Source organism: Bicyclus anynana, chromosome 8 (assembly GCF_947172395.1).
Source record: "Bicyclus anynana chromosome 8, ilBicAnyn1.1, whole genome shotgun sequence".
Lineage (NCBI taxonomy): Eukaryota > Metazoa > Arthropoda > Insecta > Lepidoptera > Nymphalidae > Bicyclus > Bicyclus anynana.
The window spans coordinates 14700786-14726314 of NC_069090.1; the positions used below are offsets into that span (position 1 = coordinate 14700786).

The following is a 25529-nucleotide window of genomic DNA, read 5'->3' on the forward strand; positions in this document are numbered from 1 at the left end:
TAATTTCTTAAAATGCACATAACTGAAAAGTTGGAGATGCATGCCCCGGACCGAATTCGAACCTACGCCCTCCGAATCGAAGGCAGAGGTCATATCCACTGGGCTATCACGTCTCAGGTGCATAATATAAACAAGTAATGAAATGAACAGCTTTTTAAGTATGAAGCATGTGAAAACTAGTAATGTATGCGACACAACTGACTTTAGCCGTTCAAACAAGAATTCTAGGAAGTAGATGGAATCTCTGGTAAATTCTACTACTATATTCTGTATTACCATAGTCATTGGTAAAACGTTTGTTGAATAAATTTGTTAAAGCAATTTGGGTTATTGTCTCAATGAATATTTCAATTTCAATCATCGATTTAATTATAAAAAAATAATATTTAAGACGGCTGAAAGTTTGTGAGCCTGTGGTCATTTGAGCCATTTTATGTGTAAAGGTGACACGAAGAGTACTGTGTCACTAGATGGATGGAAGTATGGATGATATTATGAGCAGAAAATGAGCCTTTCCAAAACAAACATATTTTTATTTCAGATTATTTATTTAAACAAGAATCATCACATAAACTAAAAAAAGTTCATATAATTATGACTACGCCAACAATAAAATTGTGATTTTATTGTTTTGTCTCGTTACTATTTCATTCCCAACAACATATCGCGTTTTAAAATGTTACGTTTGTTCCACTTTTTAAACGGCTGTGAAACGTCCTTAAAAAAGATTTTTGTCGACGGTTGCAAAAATTTGAGATATGGTTGTGGGGATTAAAAAATGCTTAAAGTCTCGAGGAATCACTTTGTCTGTGGCTCCCGTTACTGTAACAATACTGGAATAAATTATATACGGGAATATCCAATAACCTTTCATGATAAATGGGCTATCTAACACTGAAAGAATTTTTCAAATCGGACCAGTAGTTCCTGAGATTAGCGCGTTCAATCAAACAAACTTTTCAAATTTATAATTAGATAGACTAGAGTAAAGGCAAAGGCAAGTTTATTTTTAAACACAATATCGGTCTGCTATTGCACACTACATCTCGTGTAAGAGCAAAGTATGAACGTCTTACAGCTTCATCTTGCTCCGAGAATATGATTTTAATACGAACTCCTCGCATAAAACTTGAACGGCTTCAGAGAATGGGCGAAAATTCGTGATATAGGTGGAAAAATTTATGGAGGGAACCTTATAAAATCCCTCTTGGACTTTATTAAAAAAGTTTTATATCTTTATTTGTCTAGGACCTTGGGTCGAACAAATTAGGAAAATAGATTACAATAGTGATTTTAGCCTCGTTATTAAATTATCGTACCTAATCTCGTAAGTGCAGTGGTTAGTAAGTGGAGTATCGATCACGAGGTTCTGGGTTCGAGGGGTCGAGTATGAAATATGGAGCACTTTTTTCCAAATTTTTCATATTTTGAAATTCCTAGGACAAACTTATACCTTAATTGGGTAGTCGGTGGTATTACACCCGTGCCTCGGAAACCTCTCCTACGGTCGGTCATTATCACTTACGTGGTGATCATTACAAAGTCAAACATTATCACCGTTCATCATCATCATCATTATCAACCCATATTCGGTTCACTGTGGAGCTCGAGTCTCCTTTCAGATTGAGAGTTTAGGCCAATAGTCTACCACGCTGGCCCAATGCGGATTGGCAGACTTCACACACGCAGAGGATTACGTAGAACCTCCTCCTTTTTGGAAGTCGGTTAAAAAATTAAACATCACGTGTCTCAAACGGTGAAGGAAAACATCGTGAGGAAACCTGCACACCAGAGAATTTTCTTAATTCTCTGCGTGTGTGTAGTCTGCTAATCCCCATTGGGCCAGCGCGGTGAACTATTGGCCTAACCTCTCTCATTCTGAGAGGAGACTTGAGCTCAGCAGTGAGCCGAATATGGGTTGAGAATCTATACTAATACTAGAGGTAAAGTTTGTAATTTTGTAACATTCTTTAAATGGGGTAATCTTCGGAACTACTGGTCCAATTTCAAAAATTGGCCGGGGTGGGGTAGGGGTAGGGTGTGGGTAGAGGTAGGGTAGGGGTAGGATAGGCGTGAGATAGGGGTAGGAAAGACATAGGGTACAGGGAGGGTACGGGTAGGATGGGGGTAAGGTGTAGGTAAGGTAGGGTAGGGGTAGGGTAGGGTTAGGGTGGGGGTAGGGGTTGGGTAGGGTAGGGGTAGGGGTAATGGTAGGGTAAGGGTAGGGTAGGGTAGGGGTAGGGTAGGGAAGTAGTAAAGTTGACATCGAATTTTACGCGGACGAAGTCGCGGGCGTCCGCTAGTGATAATATAATTTATGATAATTATAAATATCAAATAATCTGAAAACGCCCGCGAATCAGCTCTTAAGTAGCAGTGCTTATAAGCATCCACTGATAACTAGATAAATAATATCTTAATCGATAACAGTCGTGGCATATTCAATATAAAAATAGAAGGCACTAAAAATAGAGTAGGTAAATAGGGAAAATATAAAGAAAACATTATGTATTCAGAAAGTAACCAGTCTATTTCACTGTTCAGTGGATCGACAAATACAGGATCTAATTCGGGCCCGCAGTTGCATTTTTATTACTGTAAAATCGGCGTACAGGGATATAAACCAGAAGGTTTACTATAGTAATAAACTAGCGGACGCCCTCGACTTCATCCGCGTGAATTTTTGCCGGCCTCCGTGGCGCAGTGGTATGCGCAGTGGACTTACAAGATGAAGGTTTGATCCCCGACTGGACCGATTGAGGTTTTCTTAATTGGTCCAGGTCTGGCTGGTGGGAGGTGTAGAAACCGAAAGGAATGCCCGCAGGAATGGAGTGTGTAATAGGTTAATAAAACTTTCGTGTTCTTCAAAAAGCGCGTTCAACCAAACAAACAAACTCTTCAGTTCTATAATATTAGTATAGATGTTACGTTTTACGATAAGTTTTATAAAGAGAATGATTATTTTTATTATTATTATTGTTTTACGAGTCAAATGATATATATGAAACGATAACGATTTACGATCAATCAGAGGATATGCAGATATGATCATCTCTCATATCAGGAAATACCTCTAGTTAGATTACGTGATCTGAAGGAGCTGATAAGTTTGTGTTATGATTATGAAGATGCTAGATAAACGAGTATGGGTCGATAATGTTATAATGACCTCCAATGCCTAATACCAGGGACGGTGTGAGAAAACCGAAACTTTTAGGTAATACAAGAACCCTGTCTTTAAGACATTTCCAAATTTTGGGATTTGTCCGAATGTACCAGATCAATCAATACAAGTCCTACCAAATCTTGCAACTTAGTTCTTCAACCTAAAAAATTGGGAGATATTTATATATATTATTATTATGTAATCAAGTTGAAATTTATCAGTTCTTGGGTCACAAGATGTACCGCGAATAGGTGAAATTTGAATTATCAGAGATAGTAATCTGATAAATACAATCTAATTGTATTAATATTAACTGAATGACGCCATTTTGAATCTAATATGGCGCATTCTTGAAATACCATGAAACCAAAAACGTGCGAAACGTCTAGGTCAGTCGACACAAAAGACAACATCAAATATATTATGTGTATAAAAACTTCAAGCTTTATTTCGGTTTTCAGTCAATTTCAGTCCAATTATTTTTAGATACATTTCTAATGAGTCGGTGGTACTGGCATTCTGAAGTGTTTGCTGTAAATATCGTCCCAGAACGTAGCTCGGCTTCCCAGGAATGAACCTCTCAACTCCAGTTTGCTGTTCAGGTACATGTAAGGTGCCCGGTTTACCCCCACGGCGGGCCACGCTGGGTATTCAGAACCTTCTGGGACGGGTTTTCTGTAATGAAAAGTTAAATACAAAACTTCAAAATGCATATGCAACTACATAGGCCATTTGAGGTCTCCATCATAAGTTCATCTTCACAAAGTGTCATAAGCAAATGCGCAAGTTACTTAAAAAATATCCAAATCACACAAAGTATGAGTTGTAAGAGTTTTTTTTTTTATTTTTTTTTGTAAAAAGAGCAACTGTTGAGTTTATTGCCGGTTTCTTATCAGCAGAACCTGCTTTCCAAACCGGTGCGGTGGTAGAATCTTTATAAATAGTCAATTAACGTATCAAAAGTGCTTGTAAACTTAGCCTACTTGAAATTAATTAATTAAATTTTGAATTTCGATTTATCTCAATTTCTCTAGGATCACATCATCAGACCCTGAATACTAATGGGTCCACCCTCAAAATATATTTTTAAAATCACACAAACGATGGTAATATCGGTGAACATAAACATGGGTTGGTACAGCGGAACACAGAACCTCCTCCTTTTTTGAAGTCGGTTAAAGAACTTATTTCATACCAAAACCGTATACTATTTGTTTTTTGTACAATTAATGAGGAAAAACTCTCTCTCATACATGGCTCAAGGGAATACAAAACTCATTTTGTTATATTATTTGACATATTTATATCTTGCATATTTATTTGACATATTTATAGTAATAAATGCGAATGTCAAATTGTTGATTTGTATGGGTTATATTTTATTCCTGACTCAGTTTATTATTATTAGATATGGTAGTCATTATGTAATAAATACATTTTTTTTGACGGCCTCCGTGGCGCAGTGGTATGCGCGGTGGATTTATAAAACGGAGGTCCTGGGTTCGATCCCCGGCTGGGCAGATTGAGATTTTCTTAATTTGTCCAGGTCTGGCTGGTGGGAGGCTTCGGCCGTGGCTAGTTACCACCCTACCGGCAAAGACGTACCGCCAAGCGATTTAGCGTTCCGGTACGATGCCGTGTAGAAACCGAAAGGGGTGTGGATTTTCATCCTCCTCTTAACAAGTTAGCCCGCTTCCATCTTAGACTGCATCATCACTTACCATCAGGTGAGATTGTAGTCAAGGGCTAACTTGTAAAGAATAAAAAAAAAATGTAATAAATATTTATTTTACAGATATTACGAGTATAGGAAGTTCAAATCACATTACTCGTATCAGTGATCTTTTTGATCTTGTTATCTTTCTACACTGAGTATTAAATGTACGTAGACGGAAGTTAATAGACGAGCCGATCTAGCCATCTCCTGTAGCACGACGATTCTCTTTCTACAATCGCAAACGCTTCAAAAACTAAAAAAATGTATAGGAATGACATTTGCTATCGACAGGTCACGTGATCAAGATCTGTCATTCCCATACATTTTTCTACTTTTCGTAGCGTTTGCGATCGTAGAAAGAGGTTCGTCGTGCCACTTGGCTATAGGGGCATGCCAAACAACTTATTGATTCTCTTTCTACAAACACTAACGCTTCGAAAATAAAAAGAAAGTATGTGAATGACATTTTCAAAAATATAGGGTAATAGCGGATAACTAGTCTATCGATAAAGAATTCGCATACATTTTCAATTTTTAAAACTTTTGCGGTTGTAAAAACAGATCTATATGTAACTTAAACGATTAGCGTGTCGTTGTAAGTCGATAAAAATATACGATTTTGACATCTACTGAACAAACACAATAAAATTACATGTATAATTAATAATTAACAAGCGGACCTTGTCAAGCGTCATTCTATTTTAATTTATGCTAAATAACAGTAACCAATGAAGAAAGCTATGGGTGACAACTCGACACATTTTAAAAAGATGTTAAATTTCTTACCCTGTTTTTATAAAGGTTCCCCATAAATCTCTCATAACAGCCTTAATTTTTTGATTTTCTGCGGAAAGTTTACTTTCGTCTCCTTGATCCATCACGGCATTAGTTTGTGCACAGTGTGTAGCACCACGAACGTTTGTGTGTAATATATAGTCTTCACTTTCGTCGGCGAATCCGTAGATATATAAATAAATTTGGTTATTGCCAGCTTCTACTTGCAACTGCACAGCTCTTGCTGTTCCGTATCCAAACATTACATCTGTGAAGTAATCCACGTAAGATAGAATATTATTTTCACCGACAGGCTCGTTTCCAAAGTAAAATTGTTTAACTTTGCTTGCCACCTCGTTTCTTTCATTCTCGTCTTCAAATTCTAAGTCTTCTGGGAAAAAGTCAGAAAATTTTTCATTCATTGCATTTCTCCAAAGTCCAAAAAATCCTACACGGAATATACCCTCCATTTCAGAAATGCCATACAGCATTGGCACTTTGGGATAGTCGCCGCTCTTTAAAATATTTACTGGATGATCGTCGAGGAACATTTCCTCTCCAATGTCTCGTTCTATGCACGGAGAAAACACCACGGAACTATTTTTACTAGTAAAAACGTTTACGGACCACAAAGAGTCTATGGGTGCATTGAGGAAGAAATTTTCTAGTGCATCTATATTATCGATGTCATTAAATCTTAATTCTTTTGCGACATTTCTAGCGTTTGCAAGAGGATCAACTTGAACACTGAATGATGCGGTATTAGAACCACTTTCCGGTATAACTTTATGAAACAATCCTCTTGCCATCTTTGATAGCATTATTAGATCAACTGACGAAGCACCTGCACTCCATCCATCAATAGTAACATCATTGGGATTCCCACCAAATTGCGCAATGTTACTTTGTACCCACCGAAGTAAGGCTACTTGGTCTTTCATACCAGCGTTGCCGGGTATGCCTTTAGTTCCTAGGCAGAGTAAGCCATGAGCTCCTAGACGATAGTTAAAACTGACAGCAATTATGTTTCTTGTTTTGACCAGGGTTGTTGCTTCCATATCAGTCCCATGTCCGAGTTGGTACGCTCCGCCATGTACGTATACAATAACGGGGAGATTTTTTTCGTCTGTATCAGGGACATATACGTTTGCTATCAAACAATCTTCTTGCATTTGAATACGGTTTTCTTGATTCGCGTTCCAGTTGGGCATCCCTTGTGGACACATTACAATTTTGCTTTGAACCGCTTCAAAAGGTTCAGTCCATGTTGGTGGCGGAAGAGGTGGCTGTATAAAAAATATTGACGATTAAAAATCAGTTAGCAATAACATAAAGTAATATATTAAATCGTAAAATTTTAATGGCTATTAGAACATTCTTAATTGACAAAATAATGATTTTAACCTCTTAATTTTTTTAGATACAAAACACATTACTGCATTATCTTTCTATTTCTATTAATTTACTTAAAGTGTTAGCTAGTTAAATATAGTTAGTTATTTATCTAGATTTAACCTGAAAACCGATGAAATAAATAGGCAACATAAATTAAAACATATAGGCAAAATATTGTATTTTCTCACCCTGAATCTTTCAGTTCCAGTAGGCGCTGTTGCATAAGGTATATTATAGAACACATAAAGACCTCCTTGAGATGGTTTGTATCCCTTTACAGGCCCTTGCTCGATATTTACGAGTAGTGAATCTGAGGTACTCCTTCCTGACACTATAGCTGCAAACGAGCAAACTACAAGCATATGCCACAACATAGCTGTAGATTTTTTTTTCTAAAAATAAATTGAATATTTTATTGAAATATATTTAAAGTTAACTACAATTATTATGGCCACGATAAACGCGCGAATTCGTATAAGTCAGTCTGCCCATTAAAAATTTATAATTACAATTATTATCGCATTCTATGTTATATCATTGTTTATGATCATTAAGAGACTATTATTAAAATTTGTTTTTATTACATTTTAACCCCAGCACGGAAGGTTATTTCGCGTATTTTTTTTGCCTGGCAGTTTGTCTACACAGTCTAACATAATTATTAACTGTTCTCTCGGATTTTTCAACAAAAATTTCGTTTTCAACAAATATGAAAAAGATAAAAAAATATATCATATTTTAAATCGAAAACCAACGCTTACCTCGTACGTGTTAAGCCAGTGCCCTTTCAAACAAGTATCTAAAAATGTCTTTCATTTATATAATAAACACAAAAGACGTAATGTTGATCTGATAATAAAATGATAATTTTATGATCAAGATGTGATGACAGATACAAATGACAAAAATATTTAAGCAATCACAAAATACAGTCAGTAGGTACTTATTCAGAACATTGAACCTTATCTTTAATCATAATAAATTGCATACTATCAGTGTATTTGTTATTGTGACATTTATCTTAAAATATATATTATTATTGCATACGAAGAGCACCATACCTGTTGCTTATATAATACTTTATTTATTTTGCTATCATCCGCGAAAAGCCGACGAACCCATGCGACAACGTCACTCTACAACGTGCAATTGCACTTTGCAATAGCACGTTGTAGAGTCAACATCTCCCGAGGATGCTCCGGTTTCGGGGTGAAATGTACGTAGAGAGTATTTTGTCGGACCTGGGTGACGTTGTCGCATTGGTTCGTCGGCATTTCGCGGATGATAGCAAAATAAATAAATTATTATATATTCATGATGAACTTACGCAAAGTAACGCCTGCTTCTATCTAATACCTGTTGCTTGTTTTTCCCCTTAATTTTTTGGGTTTGTATTTTTTCTATAATACAAAATGCCTACAAAAACGTACATACTAGCAGTGTGCGATAGTGGCAAATTAATTATGTATTTACGATTTAAAATAAAAACATAATAAATAGTTGAATTAACAAAAGAAAATTGCCCATCCCAGGCCCAAATCTACCCTAAGCACCCGGCAATTTACATTAATCTAAAAAAAACTTGATAATTCTACATTAATAAAGAAATCATAACTTTATCAAAAAAAGTTTGCTACACCAACGACGACGTTATACGACATTTTTAATTCGCCTTTAAATTGTCCACAACGGGGACAAGCTAAAATAGTTGACCATTCAGCCTGAGTTTTACGATATTATTGAAAGCTTATTATAGGGTTGTTTGTTCGTTTTCTTGTTTGTTAAGCTTGTTAGTAACAGAAAATAATAATACAGCTTCAGATGTTTTCACAGCTTTAGTACACCGGCGACCATTTTGCCCTAGAAGAGTGATAAAAAAATGTATTTTTCTTCAAAAAATATACATTTATTAAGTCAATTATTTAACCACATCCTTATTTAAACATCAAGACCGGGCGCCGCAGCAGAAAAAGCTGAAACCGGTAAGTGGCTCAAGTATGCCTCTCTGACAGAGAGTTCCATATTTGTACCTTTTGCCGTGGAGACCCTTGGGCCATGGAGTCGCAGTGCCAAAAAATTTTTCCGTACCATTTCACCGCGGCTTGTTGCCTCGACTGGTGACAGAAGGGCTGGCTCATTTTTTGCGCAAAGGATCAGCCTGGCTGTCCAGCGCGGAAATGCAGCCAGTATTCTTGCCACCATTCCACGTGGGCATTATTTGTATAGTTATTAGGATAAGTTAGCTTAAGTTCCTTATTGTATTCTTTCTCAATAAAAAAAAAAATTAAACATCATAATAACATGTCCATATACTTTTATACAGGAGTATACCTGGATTCCCTGGGTCGACGTTGTATGGGCCGGTGGGCATTCCCCTTTAGCTGATTAAACCATTCATAATCTTTTTGTAATTTCTCAACTATACATCTATATTTACGAGTATATTACAAAGAGATAGTTTGTGGTGTTGTAGGGGTAATTTCTGGATCTATTGAACTGATTTAAAAAAATCATTTACCACTAGAACGGCATGTTGTTTTTGAGTGCCATAGGCTATATTTTATCCCCGTATTCTCACAGGAACGCAAACTAGGTACACGGGTGAAACCGCGGGGCGTCAGTCGTTAATGAATATTTTAGGTTTTTTTGTGTGTCACATGATTTAATAAATTTGTATTGTACATAATGGTCCAGATAATATACTCGTATACATTTGGAAATGCAAATTAACCGAGAATGAGCTGAATTTTGGATTTGATGTGCGGAGAGCCTAGAAAAGCTTAACTTTAAAGGACAATGCCAGACAATGTATAGAAGTTTAACCCACTAAAAAAATTAATTTGCAACAACATATTATATATCATTTAAAAAAAAAATCTAAGCTGAAGTTTAATTTTAAGGTTAAGTATGTGCAGTTTATCATGAATAAAATAGATAAATATAAAGCGTCGTGATTGGATTTTTGTAAATACACAGGCCCTTGGCACGCGTAAATACACACGTACTTGTTTTAATGTATTGCATTATATTACAACAAGCGTGATTTTATTATTTTCAAATTACTCCGAGGTGTCTATTACGTGTTTTAACAGTGGTATGACAGATATTTTTACATTTTGATCAGACTTCACAGCTCTGGATTCTAGCCATTTGGAACCTAAAGTGATTAAAATGGAATAAAAGCGCTTTAAAGGGCTCGAACCCAAAGTCGAAATCGCTCATTTGCAACAACATTGACATTTCTCAAAAAGTACTGTTTTACAGGAGAGCATTTTCAAGGTTTATAATTCGATTTACGGGAGAAAATCTTTATTTTTGTTGTTTTTATAGATTAAACATGACAATGTGATTATCATTTTATATAATAAAAAGTATAAAACTTTAAGTTTCATATTTATTCAAAGAGATACGAAGGTTTTTGTGACACCAGGTATCACTAGTGTCATTATTGCAGATAAACAAGATATTTTTTTTTAATTATGTAGGCTTATGACGCTATACACGATAAAATTTTCTTCTTTTGGAGTCGATAGTTAGTAATTATCACAAAAAATGCCGATATAGAAAGAAATATTTATTGACGTTTGGAATAAAGAAAATCAAGAACATAGTAGTTTAAAGTATTAAATCTGTAAAATCAACAATTGGCTTACGTCTAACTATCGTTATTATTACAGGAATGGCACAAAGTAAAGAGACACAAGTTCCTAAGTCATAAACTCCTCTGTTGGCATTCGACTCGTCCCAAACATAGCATTCTACCTTGTTAGTTTTTAAATCACAAATGGTAAAATTTAAAACATTTAACTTGCTTAAGCTTTTTATTCTCAACATAATTGTTTTTCTTTTAAATGGTTCTCGTGGTCATCTTTTCTATTTTCTTTAAAATATTTTATAAAATTTAACATAATTCCCATAAGGTTGGTTATTTTGCTTTTGAGCTCAACATAATTACTGTGAATATCACTTATTTTCTTACTTCCGTCTATGAAAACTGTATTGACCTTGTTGTATTGACTCTCGTTTAATGGGACTCTATTTTTGGTATAGTCTTTATATAATTTCGTATGCTGTCTCCCTTTATGACGTCGTCCAGTTTTGGGTGCTTGTTATGTGTACCTCAGTTATCATCAACTAATATATAATTGGCCAATAGCCTGAAGACAAACGTCTTCGAACAGTTTAGCTTTTTAATCACATTTCTCCGCCAACTAGCTTCATTTTTTGCTTATGTTTTCTTTCTATTTTAGCTTGGACTTGGAATATTTCGTGATGAAGTTGATGGAATTGCAATTAAATTCTGTAATAATAGGTTAAAAAACTACTTCTTTAAATCACTTCAAGTATATAAAACACTAACCCTCTCAATAAGTATCATCATGAGAGTATATCTGATAATGAGCTGAACGACAAATCATCGTTATTCTCTTTGTTATCTGAAAATTACTAAAAATTATGTTAATTTCAAGTTTTAGTTAAAGATCCTACAGTCCCATTACTACAGGCTACAATACCGTTCCAGTAAGGAAATTGTAAATTACTGTGATGAATTACTATTACTATTGTGTAGTAAGTACTTAAAACATAAATAAATACAGTGAAGAAGGTACTCTGGTAGGTATTTCTGTACAACTTCTTCATTGGTTGTGTTTCTTTTATCGTGCAACGCTAGGATTTTTTTTACCTCTCGAGTTTCTTGGAAACGACATTGTCTGTCTGAAAATTACATTTTTATTATTAACTAAAACGACGCATAACAATTTATAATTAAAATTTAATTAAAAACTCACTGTTAATTTTATACAATAACGGCTTAATAACAAACATATTTATGATTTCAATGAATGAAATGTTTTGCTTATTATCAAAAACGACATAATAACTGTTATTATTAGTTGTAATAATAATGTTTTCTGCAGTAACGTCATAACACAAAATATGTCTGTACAGATATTATAAATATTTATCTGCATGAAAGGCATATTAGATATTGTGACGAAATGCTTAAAAACATTTATCAATGAAGTGTGTTGAACTTACCTGTAAGAACATTCTAATTCAAAAGATGTCCTCCTTCATGAGTACCGTATAGCCGGCCGCTATTTTGCCTCATTCACAACTGAACATATGTCACTGTTGTCGAGAGCCGCGAAAGTTAAAGAGACAGCGCTACAACGACACTATAAAAAGAATTTGCGCTCCTTTTCTAATAAAAGACCTTAGATAAATGATGTTTTTGCAGCAAATAGAAAATCGAATTTTCTACATAGCTGTATCAATAACTCAATTATCATAAATTTTGAGTTGTGTCTATCTTGTTGCGAATGAGCGAAATAAGGTTTTTAAAAAATAAGTAAACAATGTCTGTTACAAGGAAATACCGTAATGGATTGAATTACTTTTTTTGGCAGATTTTTATTCCGGAGTTTAACAGTAAAAATGGTTTAATAAAAAACAATTATTTAAAAATTGGATATTTTTAGTACATTTACATTTTCCGCAAAATTCCGAGTTAGGACTGGGTCAGGATCTGGCATTCTCCTTTTCGTCCAAGATTTTCTATGTGCATTTTTCGTCATTTTGAAAAAGGGTTAAATTCAGTTTTTACAATATCTCGTTTTCGTATTCTGCTCGTAACTCGACTGCTCGACTTTCATATAACGAGGCAGGGACTGTTGCAGGCCACTTGAAATCCTAAAAGATGGAAGATTCCATCAATAAAATAAACTAAAAACCTTTTCTAAAGGGTCAATTAAAGTTAAACGCTTAAGATATTTTACTTTCTTCAACAATAATAAAATTGGTTTTTAATTCAACTTAACTGACATCGTAACAAACTTTTAAAGTCTAGTTTAACTAACCTATATTCCGTTAATCCATTTTCTTAAAAGATGTTTGTTTATTTAGATGTTTGGTCCCCATCGATTTTAAATTATCCGACTCAGTGGGTTGTGAACCTTTTTCGAGTCCTTTGTGAATATTTAAAAATGGCTCTGCGTCGTTTGATTCCCATTGCTGTTTTCATGTTCGCTTTACATCTATACAGCTCAATGGCCTTAAACTTAAGGTAGGTTTAAGCTTTTACTAAGAACATTATTTAATTAAAAAATATTCTGAATAAGCTTTTTTTTCTATGTACTGTGACCATAATAATGCTCAAGAAACTGAAATCTAACTTTATCTCCTACTGCTTTAGTTTTAATTATTATTATATCTGTTAATTTTTAAATATCTGAAGTGTTAACTGCCTATATTGTATTGAACTTATTTCTTCTAAGAAGTTCTCGGTAAGCATTTTCAGCCTCGAAGATCACGTTATTGTTAACTTTAACATATTAAAGGGAATGTTGCAAAATCCAACATTGTCTCTAAACTCGTAAATCTGCATTGGGGCAGCGTGGTAGCTTAAAACTCCACGCCGTAGTGGTCCAGCACTGTAGTGGGTCTTTAAAATAGACTAATAATGATTAAAATACAAGTTGATAAATCTTCTGCACAATGTTCAGTTTAGTCTTTGGCAATAGATAAACAAGGTTTTGGTACAAAATATCGAATTATACATTAAAATATTAAATATAATTAATTAAGCAATAAAAGATTTTGATATTCGTAGATTTTTAATTTTATGATAAAATTACTAGATTATATAATGATTTATTTATTTTGCTATCATCCGCGAAAATTCGGCGAACCCATGCGACAACGTCACCCAGGTCCGACAAAATACTCTCTACGTACGTTTCACCCCGAAACCGGAGCATCCTCAGGAGATGTTGACTCTACAACGTGCAATTGCAAAGTGTCGTTTTCGACCTTTGCTTCGTCTTTTATAGACCAAAAAGTAGGTGGGGCAAGAGGTGGGCGTTGCCCACCAATCTCGCATCGAGATAAATTGCTTATATTATGAGTATCTTGGCAACGCCCACCTCTTGCCCCACCTTCTTTACTTACTTACCTCGTCACTTGGAGTGTCGTAGAGTGTTCGGTCCGTGCCGAACACTCTACGACACTCCAAGTGACGAGGGTACTGCATCACCTCGCTGCCGCCCACAACAAGCGAGAGCACTCCATCGCAGTATTCCTCGATATGGAAAAAGCGTTCGATCGCGTCTGGCACACCGGCCTAGTGTACAAGTTGTCCACGTCTACTACTCCTCGTCGAGTAGTTAAGACTGTGAACACCTTTCTACTGGACAGACGTTTTCAAGTGGCGGTTGAAGACGCCTTGTCCACGGAACGGCCCATACGTGCCGGTGTGCCCCAGGGAAGCTGCCTGTCGCCCGTCTGCTACAGCAGATATACGGACGACATCCCAGTTGCGAACGGCGCCATGCTTGCGCTGTACGCCGACGACGCCGCGTTTATAACCACATCGCTGTCGGGCCGACACGCGGCGATCAAAATGCAGCGCGCACTGGACGCACTTCCCCACTGGCTAGAGACCTGGAGACTCAAGGTCAACGTGGCGAAAACCCAGGCGATCTACATAGGGCGATCCCACCTACCGTCCCCGGTGTCACTAATGGATGAGACTGTCGAATGGTCCCCGACGGCTAAATACCTCGGAGTGACCATAGACAGGAATCTCTCCATGCGACACCACGTGAAAAATGTGGTCACGCAGACGCGAGCCGCACGGAGCCTCTTGCGCCCTGTGCTAGCGTCTCAGCTGCCTCTCCGTGCGAAGCTGGGTATCTACAAAGCATACATCCGCACGCGCCTTACATACCCAGCCCCAGCGTGGTACGCGCTGGTCTGCGAGTCGGGCCGCAAATCGCTACGAGCGCAGCAGTCACTGTCGCTGCGCACAATTACCGCCGCCCCACGCTACGTACGGAACCAGGTCATCTCCAGAGATCTGAACATAGAGAGCCTGGACGACCACATTCGCCGCCTGAGCATCTCAATGTTCGCGCGCGCTGACGGAGCGCGATCCCAGCACCTGCGAGGTATCGCGCCATACCATCGACGTCCGCCGGACGCACGAGGACTGCCACGAGACCTGATCTCCTGAACCCCCCCCGGACATGACCACTTCCTCACTGCTGGCTGACGGGCGCTTGCCGGAGTTTCTCCGGCGAGCTCGACCTCGCTGAGCAGTGGGTGTAGCACCACCAGGATTTACCACTCTGCCACAGTACCGCAAATCGCCCGCGATACCTGCGAGCTCGATCGCGATGCGGCAAGATAGCACCGGATCTGAAAAACCCGGTGTTGACACCACGGACCTAAACAGGTCCCACCCAGCGCCCCGCCTGTCGTTGCAGGCGGCGTCGAGCATCACAGAGAGGGGCCAACGCCCCGATCACTGTTACCCCGTGACCCGTGGGGGTTACCGTGGAAGACCCGATCGTCGTCGAAAACGACACTTTGCAATTGCACGTTGTAGAGTCAACATCTCCTGAGGATGCTCCGGTTTCGGGGTGAAACGTACGTAGAGAGTATTTTGTCGGACCTGGGTGACGTTGTCGCATGGGTTCGCCGAATTTTCGCGGATGATAGCAAAATAAATAAATCATTATATAATCATGATGAACTTCCGCAAAGTAACGCCTGCTTCTATCCAATATTTAAAATTACTAGACACAACCTATACTAATATTATAAAGAGGTAAAGTTTGTAAGTTTGTCACATTTTTTAAATGGGGTAATCTTCGGAACTACTGGTCCGATTTTAAAAATTCTTTCACCAGTAGAATGCTACAGTATCGGGGAGTGCTATAGGCTATATTTAATATTGGTATCATATATATTAGCCGAGTTATCACAGTTTTTGTCATACAGGTCGGACTGAAAATCCTCTTAAACAGACTTATTCGCGTGCGCTGCCTTAACTATTGTGTAAAATTGAAATTAATGTATGGAGACTTTATGTATCTTTAAAAGTTCTACAAAAAAGTCCGCGACACCATATATCTATCTTCTATATATTAGCAGATATAGTACCTTTTGTGTTTTAAAAATTATTAATTTCATATACTTAGGTTTACGTCATTATTTAAACAACTAAACTTTAATCCTTATTAAAATAAATTATTTAATAATCACAAGGATATTATGGAGATAAGATTTGCCCTTTACAGTATGTTAATTACTTAAATAGTTTCGGAGATAATACAAAATTTCTAAAAGACGCAGAAATTCCGCTATATGACGCCCGGCGCTTTCATTTACGTAGTTCCCGTTCCTATGTGAATATGGGGATCAAACATAGCCTATGACACTCGCAAATAACGTAGCTTTCTATTGGTAAAACAATTTTCCAAATCGGTCCAGTAGTCCACACGAACTTTACCTCTTTATATTATTAGCATAGAAGTCTCTATTTGTCTTGGTCATACTACTACTCTCGAAGGACTGGACCGATTTTGCTAAGGGTAGGAGTAAGATAGAGAAGTTACAGGGTAGGGTAGGGTACGGGTAGGGAAGCGTAGGGGTAGTGTAGGGGTAGGGTAGGTTTAGGGCCGGGTTTAGGGTAGGGGTAGAGGTAGGGTAGTGGTAGGGTAGAGGTACGGGTAGGATAGGGAAGTGGTAGGGTAGGGGTAGGATAGGCGTGAGATAGGGGTACGGGTGTGATAGGAGTAGGAAAGGATAGGGTACGGGGAGGGTAGGGGTAGGATGGGGTAGGGTGTAGGTAAGGTAGGGGTAAGGTAGGAGTAGGTTTGGGGTAGGGTAGGGGTAGGGTGGGGGGTAGGGGTAGGGTAGGGGTAGGGTAGATGTAGTGGTAGGGTAGGGTTGGGGTAGTGGTAGGGTAGTTGTAGGGTAGGGTAGGGGTAGTAGTAAAGTTGACATCGAAATTTACGCGGACGAAGTCGCGGGCGTCCGCTAGTATCTTATAAAAATGCATTTGGTTTAATGGGCATTCTAAAATGCTTTTCGTATATCTCATCCCAAAATGTGGCACGATTTCCAAGGAAAGAATTTTTGAGTTCAAGAGTAGTATTGAGAAGCATGTATGGTGATCGGTTTCGTCCGACTGGTGGCCACGCTAGATATTTGGAGCCATCTAGGACTGGTTTTCTGTAAAAAGTAACAATTATAATTATATATTTGTTGTTCTAAAATGTTTCAATTAAACAAATTTTAGTGACACTTACCCTGTCGTAATGAAATTTAACCATAATTCTCTCATAACTGATTTCATATTTCTAAATTCTTCTGAGAGTTTGCTTTCATCATTTGCATCCCATACCGCACGTCCTTGTGAGCAGTGGCGAGCTCCACGGATATTTGTGTAAGGGACATAATCAACGCTATCATCAACAAACGCGTATTCATATAAATATATTTGGTTATTCCCGGCTTCCACTTGAAGTTCAACGTTTTTTGCAGCCCCAACTCCAAACATTACATCCGTAAAATATTGCACATATTGTAATATATTCGCTTCACTTACTGGTTCTTCTCCGAAATAAAATTGCTTAATTTTTTGAGCAACTTCTTGTTTTACTTCTTCGTTTTCAAATTGTAAATCTTCTGGTAGAAATACAGCGAAATTTTCGTTCATTTCATCTTTCCAAGTATCAAAATTATTCACCCTGTAAAGACCTTCCATATCAGTAATGCCGTACAACATTGGATATTTTGGATATTCCCCACTCTTTAAGATATTTACTGGGTGATCGTCTAGGAACATCTCTTCGCCAATATCGCGTTCAATACAAGGAGCAAAAACTGTTGACGTATCTTTCTGTTCTCCTACATTTATTTTGTACAACATCTCATATGGTGCTGTCTTGTAGAAATTTTCCAAGCCATCAAAATCATCAACACTTACATTCAATTCGTTTGCTATCATTTTCGCATTTGCAATGGGATCTACTTGCACACTAAACGAAGCAGTATTGGATCCACTTTCTGGTACAACTCTATTAAATAACCCTTTTGTGGCCTTTGACAACATCAACAGATCAACAGAAGAACCTCCAGCGCTACAACCACTGATAGTGACTTCATTTGGATTACCCCCAAACTGCGCTATATTATTTTGAACCCATCTGAGTAATGCCACTTGGTCTTTCATGCCAGCATTGCCCGGCACGTTTTTCGTACCAAGACACAGTAATCCATGAGCTCCAACACGATAATTAAAGTTCACAGCTACAATTTTCTTGCTATTGACCATATTTATTGGTGATACGTCGGCACCATATCCAAACTGATATGCTCCTCCATGAACATACACAACCACTGGGAGGTTTCTTTCTTCAGTGTCTGGTACGTATACATTTGCGATCAGACAGTCTTCTTGCATTTTAAAATCTCCTATGACATTTCTCAATCCAAGATTTTGAGGGCATATTATGTTGTTCTCAACTGCTTCCAATGTATCTGTCCAAGATGGTGGAGGTAACGGTGGCTGTAACAATGGAAATCAATGAATTTTCAAGAATTGTTATAGAAATAAAACCTTATTAGTTGACCACCATATTCGATTATTGATAAAATTGCTGTAATAACTACGGCAGGCGCATTTGACGGCCTCGTGGCGCAGTGGTATGCGCGGTGAATTTACAAGACGGAGGTCCTGGGTTCAATCCCCGGCTGGGCCGATTGAGGTTTTCTTAATTGGTCTAGGTCAGGCTGGTGGGAGGTTTCGGCCGTGGCTAGTTACCTCCCTACCGGTAAAGACGTACTGCCAAGCGATTTAGCGTTCCGGTACGATGTCGTGTAGAAACCGAAAGGGGTGTGGATTGTCCTGACAAGTTAGCCCGCTACCATCTAAGCCTCAGCTAAGAATTTATAACATAACTATTAATACTTAGAATACAACATCTTACCCTAAACTTTTGAGTTCCCGTCGGTGCTGTAGCATATGGTATTCCGTAAAATACAAAGACGTCTCCTTTAGGTGACCTATAACCTTTAACTGGGCCTTGATCTATTGTCACAGTTTTAGACGGTGTTTGACACGTCACTAACATAAAGTACCCGCAAATGTACAAAAACCAGTCGCGTCGGAACATGCTTGCTGACGTTAACTGAAAAACTGAGACGTATGACGACACTATTATCTAGTCATCTTTTGTATAGTAATAATAAGAAATATTTATGAAGTTATGAAGTAGGTAAGTATATTTTAGTGGACTCAAAGGTGTACAAAATTAAGAAAACTAATGTCGAACAAAGGTTATGATTCACAACACTTATCAGGACAACTTAATTAACAAATCAAACTGTAACCAAAATAAGACTCTAGAATGGCAGAGAATGACCTTGAGTGAAGTCACGTACTTGTGAACGATGTGAGTAGGGTTAAAGGTACCTTTGACTGTATACAAACACTCCCCTTTTCCACTCGAGTCACTCTCCCCGCCTATCTAAAGTAACCCATAAAGAATTACACAACAAGAGATGTGGACGGCTCGAACGCCACGAGCACACTGAGGCCGTCCGTACCGTAAGTCGTTGCTACGCAGCGATAACATATATAATATTAGTCGTTAAATTTATTTTTACCTCTTTCGATTTTGTATACACTCTAATAAACTTTGAAAAATTAATAATATTTGGCAATTTACCAACACACCGGTCGTCTATTCAATTGAATAGTTTCAAATAATTTATATTGTGGACAAACATTCATCTTTTAAAACCCAAGTGTTTATCGGTAAACACCACTTGAAGATGATCCTTAGTATCTCTTTATTTAAAGATGGAGTACGCACAAATAACGACAAACGCTCCAAATGTTTAATTCGTTGATGGAGTAAAGCAAAAACATTCATTTAGAAAAATCTTAATTATAATGTTAAAGATTGTTTAAATAATAAAAAGGTTGGTCTTGAATTGCACTGTACGATTGTGTACTTAGTTCTAGATACATTTGTAAAATGGTGATAAAAAAATAAACCCTGACTGAGTTTGTGATGGCTCTTCTCGAAACAAAGCGTATTTGGTTTGGTTTTAAATTATTTTTATTTCTAATATATTTTTAAATTATGATTACCATTGTCTAATAATAATCTAGCGTTCTATACGTACGATTCAGATCTGTTGACACCTATCTGTTGTTGATAGGGAGCTCACGGCACTTACACGATCAGAACAAATAAACACCGAAGTATAGATGTGCTTAGCAGCAGATTCTAAGGTTGCCGACGTCTGCTAATTCAATCAACACAATGTATTTTTTTGAACTACAATTTTCATGTACCGTGTAAATGTTATTCCTTATATGTATATGTCGGTTTTTCCAATGTTACTTGGCGAATATTTCCATGAATATTCGCGGCAGGACGAGTAACGTAGCCACTCATCAATCCTGCTCACTTTTTGTTACTTCCCAGCAAATATATAGACAAAAACTATTACTTAAATCTAAATATGCCTATATATCAATTTACAATATTTAAAGGTCAAACATAAATATAGGGAAAAGCCATATAATTATGTATTACATTGTATAAAACTACGTATCCAGTAATAGCTATTATTAAGGCAGACAAAAATGTCGCAACTAAAACTCAAATTCTCTAAACATTCCTGTTGTCTACATTCTGTAAAAAGAGTCAAATTGCTTTTTAACGAGTTATACCTTTAGCTACGCGTTGGAAATTGTAGGCGGGTGAAATGGCCAGAACGGAAATCAATAGGTTTTCATTATACAGTATATTTATGTGAAGCTGCGGGATATCTACGATAACTAGGCCATCATACAGTTTTGTTCAAATTGAATAGCAACTCTCGGGCAGGCGTATAATGTTATCAGTATGTTTATGGCTTTAACTAAACCACACGTCGGGAAAATTGAACAATATCTACAAACTGATAGCAATCTAAATATACATAAAATAAAATGAACACCCATTGCCAAGTAATTTACCCATCCGGCTTCATCATTTACAGATTTAGGGTTCCCGAAATGATAAATTCTATTTTTATTTTTTAATTTTTTAATATTTAGCCATTTTTGACACATTCAAGTCGGCGCTGATGTACTTTCGTGTCTTGAGAGGCGTTTTGAACACGTACTTTTGCATAGTTGTGGCACGGGGTCAATTTGACCCCGTAACTATTTAACTTAACTTTAAACATTCCTTCAGTGCGCTACAAAGTCATCATCATTATCAACTCAAATTCGGCTCACTGCTAAGCACGAGTCTCCTTTTAGAATAGGATTGGTTAGGCCAATAGTCCACCACGCTGGCCCAATGCGGTTTGGCAGACTTCACACACGTAGATTAGTAAGAAAATTCCCAGGTATTTGTTATTCCTTCATTGTTTGAGACACGTGGTATTTAATTTCTTAAAATGCACATAGCTGAAAAGTTGTAGGTGCATGCTCCTTACCGGATTTGAACCTACGCCCTCCAGAATCGCAGGCAGAGGTCATATCCACTGGGCCATCACGACAAGGACAAGATGACCGCTTATTATAGAACCTTGACTTAATCTTCTTGAATAGGTATAATTTGATTTCGCTACTCGTTATCTACGTTGGGCAGGTGTAAAATCATTTTTAAAATGTCGAAGATTCGTTAATATTTTAAAACTAGCGGACGCCCGCGACTTCATCCGCGTGGAATTCAGTTTTTCACAAATCCCGCGGGAAACATAGTTTTTTTCCGGAATAAAAAGTAGCCTATGTGTTAATCCAGAATAAAATCCATTTCCATTCCAAATTTCAAATCGCTTTTGTAGCCGCAGCGTTACAAAGGAACAAACATACAACATACAAACAAACAAACTTAAACACATCACACTTACACACACACAAACTTTCGCCTTTATAATATTAGTGTAATGTGATATTATGATAATTATCTTGTATCTACTAATTAACTCCGTTGTAGGTACAATTTCTATTTAAATATCTAACTACTGAATCTTAAAGACATGTCAAGTACACTTGAAACAATATCGGTATAAAGCTATCTATATACCTACTCAAAGATTACATTACCAGCACCTTGATAGATAATAATTTTAGAAATACCCCCCTGTATGTGATATTGTTTCAACTCACAGATTTTCCTCATCACTTGAGTGAATAAAGGAGAATGCCCAAAACAAGGCCTTCCCTAACCTTTATCAAAAAGTTTGCTACAGCTTTTTACGACATTTTAATTCATCTTTAATTTGTCTACAAAAGTAAAGCATAGGGTAAGCTAAGATCGTTGACCATACAGCCTGAGTTTTACGATATTTTTTGAAGACTTTTGATTGGTCTATTTTTTAAGCTCAAATGTTATTTCGCCGACACCGGATGCCGTATTTGCCGTATGCATTTTGCCGTAGAATAATAGTGATACAAAAATGTATTTTTCTTCAAGAAATATACTTTTTTAAACCAATTATTTAACCATCCTTATATACCGCCGCACCGCTGCCGCACCGCCGCCGCACCGCCGCCGCACCGCCGCCGCACCGCCGCCGCAACGCATCGTGTGACCGCATCGCATCGTGTGACCGCGTGCCTTATTGAAATAAATGAATATTGAGTAGAAAATCTTAATATTTCAGATTTAGTACTCGATCCCAGGACCTCAGGATTCAAAGTTGCATAACCTAACTAATAAAGTAAAGAGGTAAATTATAGATATTAGATAATATCATCATCATTATCATTATTTTTGGCTGGTGGGAGGCTTTGGCCGTGGCTAATTATCACACTACCGGCAAAGACATACCGCCAAGCGATTTAGCGTTCCGGTACAATGTTGAAACCGAAAGGGGTGGATTTTCATCCTACCAAGTTAACCCGCTTCCATCTCAATTGCATCACCACTTACCATCAGATGAGGTTGTAGTTAAGGGCTAACTTGTAAAGAATAAATAAAAACATCATAACAGCCGATAAACGTCCACTGCAGGACATAGGCCTAATTGTAGCGACTTCCAAACATCACGATCCTGAGCCACCTGCATCTAGCAAATAAATAGGTAACCAAGTACTTGATAGATAGCAAAATAAGTATTTGGTTAAGGAAGTAAACAATATCGGCCTCAGGCGTATTACCCAGATAACATACAGTATACACTCGGGAACTTTGTTGTGTTATTTTATGTTGATCCTTGCCAGTAAATCGCCAACACAAGTGTTCGGCCGTTTCCGTCCCGCGGGACAGAAAGTTTACTTACTAAGTTGTTAGCAAACTTCGCGTTAACTTTACGCATTTTATATAAGGCCGGCTATTTTTCGAACGCGTTAATAATAGTGTAAAGAAGAAACAAAGAAAGAAAATATGTCCTTTTCTGTTTCCCTCAGGCAATTTTTCATTTACGTTTCAGATCCGCTAAAGTAGAATGGCCTTCCGGCTTCAGTGTTTCTTGCCACCCAAAGGCTTTTTTTTATTATTATTTACAAGTTAGCCCTTGACTACAATCTCACCTGATGGTAAGTGATGATGCATTCTAAGATGGAAGCGGGCTAACTTGTTAGAAGGAGGATGAAAATCACTCCTTTCGGTTTCTTGACGACATCGTACCAGAACGCTAAATCGATTGGCGGTACGTCTTTGCCAGCAGGGTGGTAACTAGCCACGAACGAAGCCTCCCACCAGCCAGACATGGACCAATTTAGAAAATCTCAATCTGCCCAGCCGGGGATCGAACCCAGGATCTCCGTTTTTGTAAATACGCCGCGCATACCACTGCGTCACGGAGGTCGTTAAAAGGCATAGGTATAATTTTAATTTTAATTCCTATAGGGCAATTTGGTAATCATCATTGCATTGTAGTAATCACGGAACGGAAAAAATAGCATTATTATATTTTTTTCTATTAGATGGATATTATTATCTAATCAAGGTTTTTTATTTAATAACATATGCATAAAATAAATAGCTAGGAATATCTAATAAAATATCATGAGGATAATTGGCCGTGATAGCCCAGTGGATATGCCTCTGCCTCCGATTCCGGAGGGTGTGGGTTCGAATCTGGTCCGGGACATGCACCTCCAACTTTTCAGTTATGTGCATTTTTAGAAATTAAAAATCACGTGTCTCAAACGGTGAAGGAAAAACATCGTGAGGAAACCTGCATGCCAGAGAATTTTCTTAATTCTCTGCGTGTGTTAAGTCTGCCAATCGGCACTGGGCCAGCGTGGTAGACTATTGGCCTAACCCCTCTCATTCTGAGAAGAGACTCCAGCTTAGCAGCTGATCTGGTCTGAATTGTGAGTCTGAAAATTCAAACGATTATATTGTTGACAGAGATACACATATTACTAACAGAGAAACGCGGCTAAATAGAATTTACTTCACACGTGCAGAAGAAATCTCTAAACAACATCAATATAATAATTAATTTTTATGTCCAACCATAAATACACAGTAGTAAAATTACAATGACAAGGTAATTAAATATAAGAATAGGATAACACAAAACATTGTGATAATTCAATTTAATTTGTACATAGAATTACAACCATAAAATAAATCTTTAATTTTTTACAATATTTTTGCTTTAATTAAAAGTTACATAATTATTACGTTAAACTAAGTCTATGATATTAGAACTGATTACCTGAGGGGTGCTTTGACACCTACTCTATATTAATCTAAGTTATGTGTGCTTAGTGGCAGTTTTCAATGTTTTGATACTGTGACGATCGCGTAGCCGTAAACGCGTATTTATAAGGAATTGAAACAGCGTCATCTAGTGGCACGACCGCACAACTGTTGCAATTCCATAGAAATTCGCGTTTACGTTTACGCGATAGTCACAGTATGAAACATTGAAAACTGCCATTATGCACACTGAACTCTGTTCGTGGTTATTTGGCATTCCTTATAAGAGGCCTATATCCAGTGTCCATCGGCTTATGATAATGATAAACTATCTCTATTACGAATTTCAATCTGCTAAGTGTCTAGACCGTGATAGCCCAGTGGATATGACCTCTGCCTCCGATTCTGGAGGGTGTGGGTTCGAATCCGGTCCGGGGCATGCACCTCCAAGTTTTCAGTTGTGTGCATTTTATGAAATTAAATATCACGTGTCTCAAACGGTGAAGGAAAAACATGGTGAGGAAACCTGCATACCTAAGATTTTTCTTAATTCTCTGCATATGTGAAGTCCGCCAATCGGCATTGGGCCAGAGTGGTAGACTATTTTCCTAACCGAGTTCGAGTCTCCTCTCACTCTGCGAGGAGACTCGAACTCTGCAGTGAGCCGAATATGGGTTGATACTGAAGTTTATAATAACGAAGGAATGACAAAATATTCACAAACTTTCACATAGAGTAGATTTTATTCAATTAAAGTTGAACGCTATTTGAGTATTGCGGACTGTAAGTGGCCCTCAGCCTCACAACCCAGTTAACATGACGAGCTAATAAAAATAATTCTATTCTATTCTACGTAAATACGAGAAGGTATACCACGATACGAGAGTACAAACAAAATGTCTGTTCTTTGAATTAAATTGTATTAACAAGTGTCTCACAGACGGGGTTTTTCCTGATAGCTTGAAAATTGCAAAAGTCACTCCAATCCATAAGGCTGGGTCAAAATCCGATCCCAGCAATT

The 25529-nt window shown here is 37.5% G+C and overlaps 2 protein-coding genes across 2 annotated transcripts; both read right to left on the reverse strand.

Moving 5' to 3' along the window:
* Positions 1-3596: 3596 nt before the first annotated feature.
* Positions 3597-7511, reverse strand: LOC112048919 (esterase FE4). The gene is made up of 3 exons (XM_024086624.2): positions 7241-7511; positions 5670-6943; positions 3597-3841 (listed from the first exon to the last, which is right to left on the reverse strand). The coding sequence occupies exons 1-3, from the start codon at positions 7424-7426 to the stop codon at positions 3661-3663; spliced, it is 1641 nt and encodes a 546-aa protein (XP_023942392.2). The 5' UTR covers positions 7427-7511; the 3' UTR covers positions 3597-3660.
* A 9634-nt stretch (positions 7512-17145) lies between these two features.
* LOC112048915 (esterase FE4-like) lies at positions 17146-19018 on the reverse strand. Its single transcript, XM_024086619.2, has 2 exons — positions 18833-19018; positions 17146-18411 (listed from the first exon to the last, which is right to left on the reverse strand). The coding sequence occupies exons 1-2, from the start codon at positions 19016-19018 to the stop codon at positions 17146-17148; spliced, it is 1452 nt and encodes a 483-aa protein (XP_023942387.2).
* Between the last annotated feature and the right edge of the window lie 6511 nt (positions 19019-25529).